General features: G+C 47.5%; 1 protein-coding gene across 1 annotated transcript in view; it reads left to right on the plus strand.

The window, feature by feature from the left end:
• LOC135545480 (glycine receptor subunit alphaZ1-like) overlaps positions 1-14,022 on the plus strand; it is a 107,130-nt gene that overhangs the window by 58,283 nt on the left and 34,825 nt on the right. The window contains exons 7-8 of the mRNA XM_064973112.1: positions 4,800-4,882; positions 5,429-5,566. Coding sequence (XP_064829184.1) covers positions 4,800-4,882; positions 5,429-5,566 — 221 coding nt within the window. The remainder of the gene's footprint in view (positions 1-4,799; positions 4,883-5,428; positions 5,567-14,022) is intronic.

Consider the following 14,022-nt stretch of genomic DNA (forward strand, 5'->3'; position numbering starts at 1 on the left):
TGACAGATGAATGTCTGGTGCTAGACCTATAGCTGACAGATGAATGTCTGGTGCTAGACCTATAGCTGCCAGATGAATGTCTGGTGCTAGACCTATAGCTGACAGATGAATGTCTATCTGGTGCTAGACCTATAGCTGACAGATGAATGTCTGGTGCTAGACCTATAGCTGACAGATGAATGTCTGGTGCTAGACCTATAGCTGACAGATGAATGTGTGGTGCTAGACCTATAGCTGACAGATGAATGTCTGGTGCTAGACCTATAGCTGACAGATGAATGTCTGGTGCTAGACCTATAGCTGACAGATGAATGTCTGGTGCTAGACCTATAGCTGCCAGATGAATGTGTGGTGCTAGACCTATAGCTGACAGATGAATGTCTGGTGCTAGACCTATAGCTGCCAGATGAATGTCTGGTGCTAGACCTATAGCTGACAGATGAATGTCTATCTGGTGCTAGACCTATAGCTGACAGATGAATGTCTGGTGCTAGACCTATAGCTGACAGATGAATGTCTGGTGCTAGACCTATAGCTGACAGATGAATGTGTGGTGCTAGACCTATAGCTGACAGATGAATGTCTGGTGCTAGACCTATAGCTGACAGATGAATGTCTGGTGCTAGACCTATAGCTGACAGATGAATGTCTGGTGCTAGACCTATAGCTGCCAGATGAATGTGTGGTGCTAGACCTATAGCTGACAGATGAATGTCTGGTGCTAGACCTATAGCTGACAGATGAATGTCTGGTGCTAGACCTATAGCTGACAGATGAATGTCTGGTGCTAGACCTATAGCTGACAGATGAATGTCTGGTGCTAGACCTATAGCTGACATATGAATGTCTATCCGGTGCTAGACCTATAGCTGACAGATGAATGTCTGGTGCTAGACCTATAGCTGACAGATGAATGTCTATCTGGTGCTAGACCTATAGCTGACAGATGAATGTCTGGTGCTAGACCTATAGCTGACAGATGAATGTCTGGTGCTAGACCTATAGCTGACAGATGAATGTCTATCTGGTGCTTGACCTATAGCTGACAGATGAATGTCTGGTGCTAGACCTATAGCTGACAGATGAATGTCTGGTGCTAGACCTATAGCTGACAGATGAATGTCTGGTGCTAGACCTATAGCTGACAGATGAATGTCTGGTGCTAGACCTATAGTTGACAGATGAATGTCTATCCGGTGCTAGACCTATAGCTGACAGATGAATGTCTGGTGCTAGACCTATAGCTGACAGATGAATGTCTATCCGGTGCTAGACCTATAGCTGACAGATGAATGTCTGGTGCTAGACCTATAGCTGACAGATGAATGTCTGGTGCTTGACCTATAGCTGACAGATGAATGTCTGGTGCTAGACCTATAGCTGACAGATGAATGTCTGGTGCTAGACCTATAGCTGACAGATGAATGTCTATCCGGTGCTTGACCTATAGCTGACATATTATATTACGGTGGAAACAAAACAGATATTAACATCCACATAACAACAAAAGTGATCGACTTTAAATGCAAGCATTTTTGCAATGTATTTGATCTGTTATCAAGCCTAGTATTCAACCCTTGGACAGACAGAGAGGAATTGGATCCTTATGAACAGCCATGGGAAGGCAATGAGAAGAGGCCTTCTCGTATCTTACCTTGACACCGTCAAATGAACCCATTAGATCGCTTTGAGCTCACCTGACCCCGCGTTAAAGAGAACCTGCCTCAGTGTCTGAGCTCACCTGACCCCGCGTTAAAGAGAACCTGCCTCAGTGTCTGAGCTCACCTGACCCCGCGTTAAAGAGAACCTTCCTCAGTGTCTTTGATTCTCACCTGACCCCGCGTTAAAGACAACCTGCCTCAGTGTCTTTGAGCTCACCTGACCCCGCGTTAAAGAGAACCTGCCTCAGTGTCTTTGATCTCACCTGACCCCGCGTTAAAGAGAACCTGCCTCATTATCTTTGATTCTCACCTGACTCCGCGTTAAAGAGAACCTGCCTCAGTGTCTTTAATTCTCACCTGACCCCACGTTAAAGAGAACCTGCTTCAGTGTCTTTGATTCTCACCTGACCCCACGTTAAAGAGAACCTGCCTCCGTGTCTTTGATTCTCACCTGACTCCGCGTTAAAGAGAACCTGCCTCAGTGTCTTTGATTCTCACCTGACCCCGCGTTAAAGAGAACCTGCCTCAGTGTCTTTGATCTCACCTGACCCCGCGTTAAAGAGAACCTGCCTCAGTGTCTTTGATTCTCACCTGACCCCACGTTAAAGAGAACCTGCCTCCGTGTCTTTGATTCTCACCTGACTCCGCGTTAAAGAGAACCTGCCTCAGTGTCTTTGATTCTCACCTGACCCCACGTTAAAGAGAACCTGCCTCCGTGTCTTTGATTCTCACCTGACTCCGCGTTAAAGAGAACCTTCCTCAGTGTCTTTGATTCTCACCTGACCCCACGTTAAAGAGAACCTGCCTCCGTGTCTTTGATTCTCACCTGACCCCACGTTAAAGAGAACCTGCCTCCGTGTCTTTGATTCTCACCTGACTCCGCGTTAAAGAGAACCTGCCTCAGTGTCTTTGATTCTCACCTGACCCCACGTTAAAGAGAACCTGCCTCCGTGTCTTTGATTCTCACCTGACCCCACGTTAAAGAGAACCTGCCTCAGTGTCTTTGATTCTCACCTGACCCCACGTTAAAGAGAACCTGCCTCCGTGTCTTTGATTCTCACCTGACCCCACGTTAAAGAGAACCCGCCTCCGTCTCTTTGATTCTCACCTGACTCCGCGTTAAAGAGAACCTGCCTCAGTGTCTTTGATTCTCACCTGACCCCACGTTAAAGAGAACCTGCCTCAGTGTCTTTGATTCTCACCTGACCCCACGTTAAAGAGAACCTGCCTCCGTGTCTTTGATTCTCACCTGACCCCACGTTAAAGAGAACCCGCCTCCGTCTCTTTGATTCTCACCTGACTCCGCGTTAAAGAGAACCTGCCTCAGTGTCTTTGATTCTCACCTGACCCCACGTTAAAGAGAACCTGCCTCAGTGTCTTTGATTCTCACCTGACCCCACGTTAAAGAGAACCTGCCTCAGTGTCTTTTCTGATTGAAAAAAATCATCCTTATAAATAACATTTGTCGTGTAACGGTGATGATATCACACTGCGGTATAAGTAAACTATGAATGCAATGCAACCAATAGACCTGCTCCTCTCCTACCTACATGTATCTCAAGATAAAAGTAACAGCAGCCGTCTCGGTTGAAGCATGAATGGCTGTCGCTTCTGTATAGATGTTTTTCTATACTCGCGGTAGGAACAGTAACATGGAGATGCAGCCAGTCTGTTTGGGGATGAGGTTCACGTGCACGGCAAGCAGGAAGGTGTTTGGCATGAGGGGAAGAATGCCTGAGATGTGTATTGTAACCTTTTAGATTACAAGGCATCATGACAGGAAATATAGCCGCAGTTAGAACAATATGTTACCCTGCTTCTCCTCTTGTAATGCTGTGCTAGTGGTTTATAACAATATGTTACCCTGCTTCTCCTCCTGTAATGCTGTGCTAGTGGTTTATAACAATATGTTACCCTGCTTCTCCTCCTGTAATGCTGTGCTAGTGGTTTATAACAATATGTTACCCTGCTTCTCCTCCTGTAATGCTGTGCTAGTGGTTTATAACAATATGTTACCCTGCTTCTCCTCCTGTAAGGCTGTGCTAGTGGTTTATAACAATATGTTACCCTGCTTCTCCTCCTGTAATGCTGTGCTAGTGGTTTATAACAACATGTTACCCTGCTTCTCCTCCTGTAATGCTGTGCTAGTGGTTTATAACAATATGTTACCCTGCTTCTCCTCCTGTAATGCTGTGCTAGTGGTTTATAACAATGTGTTACCCTGCTTCTCCTCCTGTAATGCTGTGCTAGTGGTTTATACCAACATGTTACCCTGCTTCTCCTCCTGTAATGCTGTGCTAGTGGTTTATAACAATATGTTACCCTGTCTATTCCATTCATTATATTCTATTAATTTCCATTCTTCCATTCTATTCTATTCCATTCTATTATATTCAATTTTTCCATTATATTCTATTCCATTATATGCTATTCTTTTCCATTCAATTATATTCCATTCTTCCATTCAGTTCTATTCTATTCCATTATATTATACTTAATTCCATTCCATTCTATTCCATTCAATTCTATTCCATTCATTCCATTCTATTCCATTCTAGTCTTCCATTCAATTCTATTCCATTATATTCTACTTCATTCCATTCCATTCTATTCCATTCAATTCTATTCCATTCATTACATTCTATTCCATTCTAGTCTTCCATTCAATTCTATTCCATTATATTCTACTTCATTCCATTATATTCTATTATATTCAGTTCCATTCTATTCCATTCCATTCTATTATATTTCCTTATATGCTATTTCATTCTATTCTATTACATTCCAGTACTTTCTATCCCATTATATTCTATTGTATTCCATTGTATTCCATTCAATTGTATTATATTTCATTATATACTATTCCATTCTATCCCATTCCATTCTATTCTATTAAATTTCATTACTTTTTATTTCATTATATTATATTGTATTCCATTCTACTCCATTCCATTCTATTCTATTCCATTCTATTCTATTGTATTCCATTCTACTCCATTCCATTCTATTCTATTCCATTCTATTCTATGTAAACTTGTTAACAAAATAACGCTGATCCTGGCCTGTCTGTTCTGCTCTTTCCTGTTTTGTGCTGTTCTGTTCTGTTTTGTTCTGTTGTGTTCTATTCTATGTGACCAGAATAACACTGGTCCTGGCCTGTCCCATGGACTTGAAGAACTTCCCAATGGACGTACAGACCTGTATCATGCAGCTGGAGAGTTGTGAGTATTCCATTATCCTTTAGGAACACAGTTATCACACACACACACACACACACACAGGTAGGGTAGAGGGAAAGTATTTATTTTGTGTTAGTGTGATGGATGTGTCTCTGGTCTGGAGGACAGTATGATGAAAGGCCCAGTGATTTACACAGGCCCCTCCAGCAGCAGAGAGCAGATACAGGGAAGGGACAGGGAGGGAGTCAGGGGGGACCAACCTCCTCCAACCTGCTCTAACCAGCCAACACCGGCTTGTCCCTCCCTCCCTCCCCACCTCTTCTCTTTGGAAATTATGGATTTTTCTTTTTTCTTGACTCATTGTTCTCAGGTGTGAAGAATGAAAACAACATGTATTGCTTCTATATGAACACTGTGGAGCTACGGTAGAGTTGGTTGATCAAGGCATTTAAACCTTCATCATACCACATTGTCAATAATATTTATTTTCTCTCTTACAAACAGCTTGAATGTACTGTGATACTGTGGTAGTAAGACTGTAGTAATACTGTGGTAGTAATGATCTTGTTTCAAACTGCTCCCATCCAGTCGGCTATACGATGAATGATCTCATATTTGAGTGGGATGAGAAGGGAGCCGTGCAGGTCGCAGATGGGCTGACGTTACCTCAGTTTATACTGAAAGAGGAGAAAGACCTGCGATACTGTACCAAGCACTACAACACAGGTAGGTTTGTCTCTCATCACTTCTCTGGCTAACTCTTCCTCATACGCTCTTTTTTAAGGGGGTTTGTACATTGAGCTAAACTCTCTTTCTCTATGTTGGTCTTTTGTTGAATGTCTGAGAACAACGTAACATAGACATTACAGGGTGCGTTGTTAGATCATATAATGCTGGAACACAGAGTGGGAGAAAGAAGGGGGGGGTGGACCGAAACCAATCAGAGCTTTGTCCCAAAATGGCCCCGTTATTCACTGAAAACCATCTGGCCACTCAACCTCATCAATCTCACATTGTTACACTCCAGATGCAACAGAAGAAAACAGAGACTGAAGAGCGGTCTAGATGGAATATGAACATAGACTGAAGGCCAGTCTAGATGGAATCTTAACAGAGACGGGAGACCAGTCTAGATGGAATCTAAACAGAGACTGAAGGCCAGTCTAGATGGAATCTAAACAGAGACTGGATTCCAGTCTAGGTGGAATCTAAACAGAGACTGAATTCCAGTCTAGATGGAATCTAAACAGAGACTGAAGGCCAGTCTAGATGGAATCTAAACAGAGACTGATGGCCAGTCTAGATGGAATCTAAACAGAGACTGAAGGCCAGTCTAGATGGAATCTAAACAGAGACCGATGGTCAGTCTAGAATATTCTAAAATAGAATAGAGAGTGAGGAAAACAACAAAGGATAAAATAAAGATATGATTTGATATAATATGATTTGATATGATTTGATAATATATGATTTGATTGTATATGATTTGATATGATATGATTGTATATTACTTGATATGATTTGATATGATATGATATGATTGTATATTCTTGGATGTGATTTGATGTGATTCTGTTATTTATTTTTTCTGAGGATTTTGTTTGTTGTGTTGTTGACATTGGATTAAATTGATATCTGGTGCCATTAAAATCTTGATTATTTTAAATATCATACCATCGCTCAGGAGAGGGTGACATCTGGAAATGACAGGCCAGCTGATGGATGGTGCCTGTCTCCTACCTCTAGAATCCTGTTCTCTCAGACATAGACAGCCTTGACATGCTTGATGGCATGCTAAATCCCCTCCTTCCACACACACACACACACACACACACACACACACACACACACACACACACACACACACACACACACACACACACACACACACACACACACACACACACGCATGCACGCACACATTGAACACAGACACACTGAACACACACACACACACACACAAATTGAACACACACACACTGAACACACACACACACTGAACACACACACTCTCTCTCTCTCTCTCTCTCTCTCTCTCTCTCTCTCTGTCCCATCTCTCTTTTTTTCTCTCAAACCCCTCCCTTCCTCTCTCTCTCCCCAAGCCCCCCACCCCACTTCCCCTTCTCCCCCTCCCCCTCTGTCCTGACTGTGGCCTATTATCTGTCCTGATTTGTCATAGACACTTGCTAAAAAACTTTAATGAGGAAACCTTCCTTCATGACCTGGCAACTTTAAAAGACACTTGGACCTTCTTTTTTCAGTGTTATTGTTAATAAACACGCCCCCATAAAGAAAATTAGAATTAAAAACAGGTTCAGCCCCTGGTTCGACCGTGATCTGTCAGAGTTACTCCACCTCAACAACTCAATTTGGCCTAAGGCTCGGCACACGCATACTCAGGCTGACTGGCTCTCGTTCAGACAAATGAGAAATACATGTAAGTGCACTCAGGCTATCCAGAAGGCCAAGGTTATTTACTTTAAGGAGCAGTTCTCTCTCTCTGTGTCTAAACCCAAGAAGTTCTGGAAAACGTTTAAACCCTCCTCGTCACAGCTGCCCATGTCCCTTAATGTTGATGTGGTTGTTACTGACAAGGAGCACATGACTGAGCTCTTTAATCACCACTTCATTAAGTCAGGATTCCTTTTCGACTCAGCCATGCCTCATTGCCTGTCCAACATTTCCTCATCTCCCACCCCTTCTAATGAGACTATCCCCGATGCTCCTCACTCTTTTTCTCCTGCCCCGCTACAAAGTTTCTCCCTGCAGACGGTCACTGAGTCCGAGGTGCTAAAGGAGCCTCTGAAACTTGACCTCAAAAAAACATCTGGTTCAGATGGTTTAGACCCTTTCTTCTTTAAGGTTGCTGCCCCTATCATCACCAAGCTAATCTCTGACCTTTTTAACCTGTCTCTCCTCTCTGGGGAAGTTCCCATTGGTTGGAAGGCAGCCACAGTGCATCTTTTATTTCAAGGGGGAGATCAAGCTGATCCTAACTTGTTATAGGCCAATTTCTATTTTGCCCTATTTATCAAAATTGTTGGAAAAAACTTGTAAATAATCAACTGATTAGCTTTCTTGATGTCTATAGTATTCTCTCTGGTATACAATCTGGTTTCCGCTATCATGTCTACTCCTGCTCCTCCCCTCTGTTGTGCGACGTTGCTGGAGTACTAACCACCTGTTCTGGCACGCATCATTACGCACAACTGGCACGCATCATTACGCACAACTGGCACTCATCATTACGCACAACTGGCACTCATCATTACGCACAACTGGCACGCATCATTACGCACAACTGGCACTCATCATTACGCACAACTGGCACTCATCATTACGCACAACTGGCACGCATCATTACGCACAACTGGCACTCATCATTACGCACAACTGGCACTCATCATTACGCACAGCTGGCACTCATCATTACGGACTGCTGGCACTCATCATTACGCACATCTGGCACTCATCATTACGCACAGCTGGCACTCATCATTACGCACATCTGGCACTCATCATTATGATTCACACCTGACCTCGTTACCTCCCCTTCATAGGTCCCTTCCTTTTGTTCATTCCTCAGTTGGTATTGCACCTGTGTTCATGTTGCCTCGCTTCTGTTACAGTGTCTTGTTTCATGTTTGTTGTTTTCATTAAACATTTTACCTGCACCTGCTTCTCGACTCACGGTGTCATCGTTACAGAATACCAACTCCAACAATGGAAAAAGCAGGAAAATCGGATATCTCTCTGACGGTCGATGAACAGGGTTACCTTCTGCGTCGGCAGCATGACCAGCTGGCACAACTGGGGACGGCCATGGAAGAGGTCCTTCGCAGTTTGCAGCGTCTCAAACATTCCTGGGAGGCGCTGCATCCTACTAGTGGAGGATCCTCTAGATCCAGCCTACCCAGTGAGCCAGCCCAACAGCCCATTCAGCAACACGCTCCGGTCAGCAATGCCCATTTATCCCTCCCAGAGAAATATGACGGTACCCCATCCAAATGATGTGGCTTCCTACTTCAGTGCTCACTTTATTTTACACACCAGATGGGAGCCCCCACCACCGAGCTGTTTAAGGTTGCCACGGTTATTTCTCTGCTGACGGGGTGGGATGGGCATTGGAATGGGCTACGGCTGTCTAAGAGAGAGGAGAGGAGGAGCTAAATTCATATGAGGGGGTTATGGCTCTGTTTTAAATGTATCTTTGATCATCCCCCGGAGGGCAGAGAGGGAGTTGAGCATCTACTTCAATTACGGGATCAGACAGCTGCTGAGTATGCCCTCACTTTCCAGACAGTAGCAGCATCCAGTGGATGGAATGAACCAGCGCTTCGCACGCTATTAAGAAGAGGTCTGCGCGAGGAGGTCCAGACGGAACTGGCCTGCCGACACGTCAACCTTACCCTGGACGCACTCATTGCGATAGCCATCCGTCTGGATAACCTTCTCCGGGAGCATCTGCATCTTCATCGCTTCTCTCCCTCCTTCGGCAAATACTCAGAATCAGAGCCTGAACCCATGGAGGTAGGGATCACACACCTCCCCGCGGCGGCGTGCCGCAGATGGATACAACTGGGGCTCTGTATGTGCTGTGGTCAAGGAGGGAATTTTATGGATTTATTATGGATCAGACCCTTGCCTCCCTCTCTCAATATTACTTCATACCCGCTACTTTTCCGGTGCAAGGTCTTGTAACGGCTTTCTTCCAACTCCTCCTCTGACGAAGAGGTAGAACAAGGATCGGACCAAAATGCAACGTGGTTCGTTCGATACATCTTTAATGAAGAAGAACACGAACAATACAAAACAACAAACGTCGAAAACCGAAACAGCCCTGACTGGTGCAACAAACACAGAGACAGGAACAATCACCCACAAACACACAGGAAACCCAGGCTACCTAAATATGGTTCCCAAACAGAGACAATGATAATCACCTGACTCTGATTGAGAACCGCCTCAGGCAGCTATAGACTAATCTATACACCCCACACAACCATAAGACGAAACACACTACAAATAAACCCATGTCACACCCTGGCCTGACCCAATAAATGAAGATAACATAATAAATATAGACCAGGGCGTGACAGAACCCCCCCTAAGGTGCGGACTCCCGGACGCACAACAAAAACAATAGGGAGGGTCCAGGTGGGCGTCTGTCCATGGTGGCGGCTCCGGCTCGGGACGTGGAACCCACTCTATGAATGTCTTAGTCCCCCCTCCTCGCGTCCTAGGATTGTCCAACCTCGCCGCCAACCATGGCCTAGTAGTCCTCACCCAGAAACCCACTGGACTGAGGGGCAGCTCGGGACAGAGGGGCAGCTCGGGACAGAGGGGCAGCTCGGGACAGAGGAACAGCTCGGGACAGAGGAAGCACAGCACTGAGAGGAAGCCCAGCACTGAGAGGAAGTCCAGCCAGGTTGTTGAATTCGGCAGATCCTGGCTGGCTGGCAGTTCTGGCAGATCCTGGCTGACTGGCGGATCTGGAAGAGTCTGGTTGACTAGCGGATCTGGAAGAGTCTGGTTGACTAGCGGATCTGGAAGAGTCTGGTTGACTAGCAGATCTGGAAGATTCTGGTTGACTGGCAGATCTGGAAGAGTCTGGCTGACTGGCAGATCTGGAAGAGTCTGGTTGACTAGCAGATCTGGAAGAGTCTGGTTGACTGGCAGATCTGGAAGAGTCTGGTTGACTGGCAGATCTGGAAGAGTCTGGCTGACTGGCAGATCTGGAAGAGTCTGGCTGACTGGCAGATCTGGAAGAGTCTGGCTGACTGGCAGATCTGGAAGAGTCTGGCTGACTGGAGGATTCTGGCAGACTGACGGCTCTGGCAGCTCTGGCTGCTCCATGCTGACTGGCGGCTCTGGCTGCTCCATGCAGATTGACAGCTCTGGCGGCTTCTTGCAGACTGACAGCTCTGGCTGCTCCATGCAGACTAACAGCTCTGGCAGCTCCTTGCAGACTGGCAGCTCCTTGCAGACTGGCAGCTCCTTGCAGACTGGCAGCTCCTTGCAGACTGGCAGCTCCATGCAGACTGGCAGCTCCATGCAGACCTGCAGCTCTGGCTACTCCAAGCAGACTGACAGCTCTGGCTGCAACATGCAGACTGGCAGCTCTGACTGCTCCATGCAGACTGGCAGCTCTGGCTGCTCCATGCAGACTGACAGCTCTGGCTGCTCCATGCAGACTGGCAGCTCTGGCTGCTCCATGCAGACTGGCAGCTCTGGCTGCGCTAAATGGGCAGGAGACTTCGGCAACGCTGTAGAGGCGGAAGGCTCTGGCAGCGCTAAACAGGTGGGAGGCTCCAGCAGCACAGGAGAGGAGGAAGGCTCCGGCAGCGCTAAACAGGCGGGAGACTCCAGCAGCGCTGTAGAGGAGGAAGGCTCTGACTGCGATGAACAGGCGGTAGGCTCCGGCAGCGCAGGAGAGGCGAGGCGCACTGTAGGCCTGATGCGTGGTGCTGGCACTGATGGTACTGGGCCGAGGACACGCACAGGAAGACTGGTGCGGGGAGCTGCCACCGGAGGGCTGGTGTGTGGAGGTGGCACAGGATTGGCTAGACCGTGAAGGCGTACTGGAGATCTTGAGAGCAGTGTTGGCACAGGACGTGCAAGGCTAGGGATGTGCACAGGAGGCCTGGTGCGTGAGGCTGGCACCAACTTCACCAGCCGACTAACACGCACCTCAGGACGAGTATGGAGCGCTGACCCAGGTGCCATCAAATCCCTGACACGTTCCATCGGGCGAATTCCATGCAAAAAGCACCAACACAGCAACTCCCTCATTTCTTTCTCCTCCAATTTCCCCATTAACTCCTTCACAGTCTCTGCTTCGCTCACCTCCAACACCGGTTCTGGTCTCCTCCTTGGCTCCTCACGATAAACAGGGAGAGTGTGCTCAGGTCTGACTCCTGACTCTGCCACACTCTCCCTGAGCCCCCCTCCAAGAAATTTTTGGGGCTGACTCTCGGGCTTCCATCCGCGTCGCCGCGCTGCCTCCTCATACCAGCGCCTTTCAGCTCTCTCCGCCTCCAGTTCTTTTTTGGGGCGGAGATATTCTCCAGGCTGATCCCAGGGTCCTTCTCCGAACAATTTCTCCTCCCAAGTCCAGAAGTCCTGTGATCGCTGTTGCTGCCTTTGTTGCTTCTCCTGTGGCTCCTGCCTGTTGACACGTTGCTTGGTCCGTTTGTGGTGGGTGATTCTGTAACGGCTTTCTTCCAACTCTTCCTCTGACAAAGAGGTAGAACAAGGATCGGACCAAAATGCAACGTGGTTCGTTCGATACATCTTTAATGAAGAAGAACACGAACAATACAAAACAACAAACGTCGAAAACCGAAACAGCCCTGACTGGTGCAACAAACACAGAGACAGGAACAATCACCCACAAACACACAGTGAAACCCAGGCTACCTAAATATGGTTCCCAATCAGAGACAACGATAATCACCTGACTCTGATTGAGAACCGCCTCAGGCAGCCATAGACTAATCCATACACCCCACACAACCCCAAGACGAAACACACTACAAATAAACCCATGTCACACCCTGGCCTGACCCAATAAATGAAGATAACATAATAAATATAGACCAGGGCGTGACAGGTCTTGATTATTGGCCATCAGGATCCGGAACCATTACACACATCACTCAACCGCTCACCCTCACCGTCCAATCATCAGGAGAAAATCCCCTTCTTCATCACCAGTACACCAGTTCACAAGATCATCCTCTGCCTCCATTGGCTTCAATGCCATAACCCCACCATTTCATGGTCTAGGATGAGAAGCACAGACTGGTCACCTAAATGCCGGAGAGCCTGCTTCCCTGTTCCCGGAGGTATACCACGATCTGAGGGAGGTATTCTCCAAGACCCGGGCCACCTGTCTCCCTCCTCATCATCCCTGGGACTGTGGCCATCGACCTGCTTGCTGATGCAACACCTCCACGCAGACGCATCTACCCTCTGTCAGTGGCTTAGACCCAGGCCATGGAGGGTTACAATCAGTAGGCAGGGTTTCATCCGCACGTCCATTGGCTGGTTTCGTCTTCGTGGCCAAGAAGGATGGAGGATTACACCCTTGCATTGATGACAGAGGACTCAATGAAGTTACCAAGAAGTATCGGTACCCCCTCCCGTTGGTGCCATATGCCATCGAGCAACTCCACGGGGCCCGGTTCTGCACCATACTGGTCCTGCAGAGTGCCATCAATCGACAAGAAGGTAGATGCAGTCAGGTCATGGCCAGTCCCAACCACCATTAAAGGGTTACAACGGTTTTTGGGGTTTGTCAACTTCTACCGTCGTTTCATCAGGAATTTCAGCTTTGTTGCCACTCCTCTCACTTCTCTCCTTAAGGCAGGCCCCCGTAGGTTGGTGTGGGGGCCAGCAGCCGATGAGGCATTCCGTCTTTTCAAGGGACGTTTCACCTCCGCCACATTGCTGAAACATCCAGATCCCACAATATCCTTTGTGGTGGAGGTGGACGCTTCCAAGGTAGGCGCGGGGGCAATTTTGTCTCAACGACAGGGGAACCCGTGCGTTTTATTCTAAGAAAATGTCCCCTGCAGAAAGTAACTACGAAGTCGGCGATCGAGCGCTCCTGGCGGTGAAGTTGGCATTAGAAGAGTGGAGACACTGGCTGTAGGGCGCCAAGGAACAATTTGTCATCCTCACTGACCACAGGAACCTGGAGTACATTTGGACAGCGAGGAGGCTGAACCCACGGCATGCAAGGTGGGACCTTTTCATCACAAGGTTTAACTTCACGCTAACCTATCACCCAGGCTCAAAGAACACCAAGGCCGATGCCTTGTCCCACCTCTATGATTTCAGGAGAGGGCCCTGTCCTGTGAGCCTATAACCCATCCTCCCGAGTCGTAGCTCCTGTGGTCTGGGACATAGATGTGGAGATCCACCAGGCTCAAGAGAGGGAGCCCTGAACTGTTCTCCTGGGCACACCTATGTTCCCACAGGGATAAGGGATTGGCTGACCTGGGCACACACAGCTGTCGTTGCTGGACATCCAGGTATTTCTCGCACGATCCATTCCGACGCTGAGAAATACTGGTGGCCCACCTTGGCGCAGGATGTCACCCGTTATGCCGTCCATTGTCAAAAGGAACAGGCACACCGCCACTGCAGTGAGACCCCTGTGTTCCACACTGGGAATC

The sequence above is a fragment of the Oncorhynchus masou genome, chromosome 9 (assembly GCF_036934945.1).
Source record: "Oncorhynchus masou masou isolate Uvic2021 chromosome 9, UVic_Omas_1.1, whole genome shotgun sequence".
Taxonomy (NCBI): Eukaryota; Metazoa; Chordata; class Actinopteri; order Salmoniformes; family Salmonidae; genus Oncorhynchus; species Oncorhynchus masou.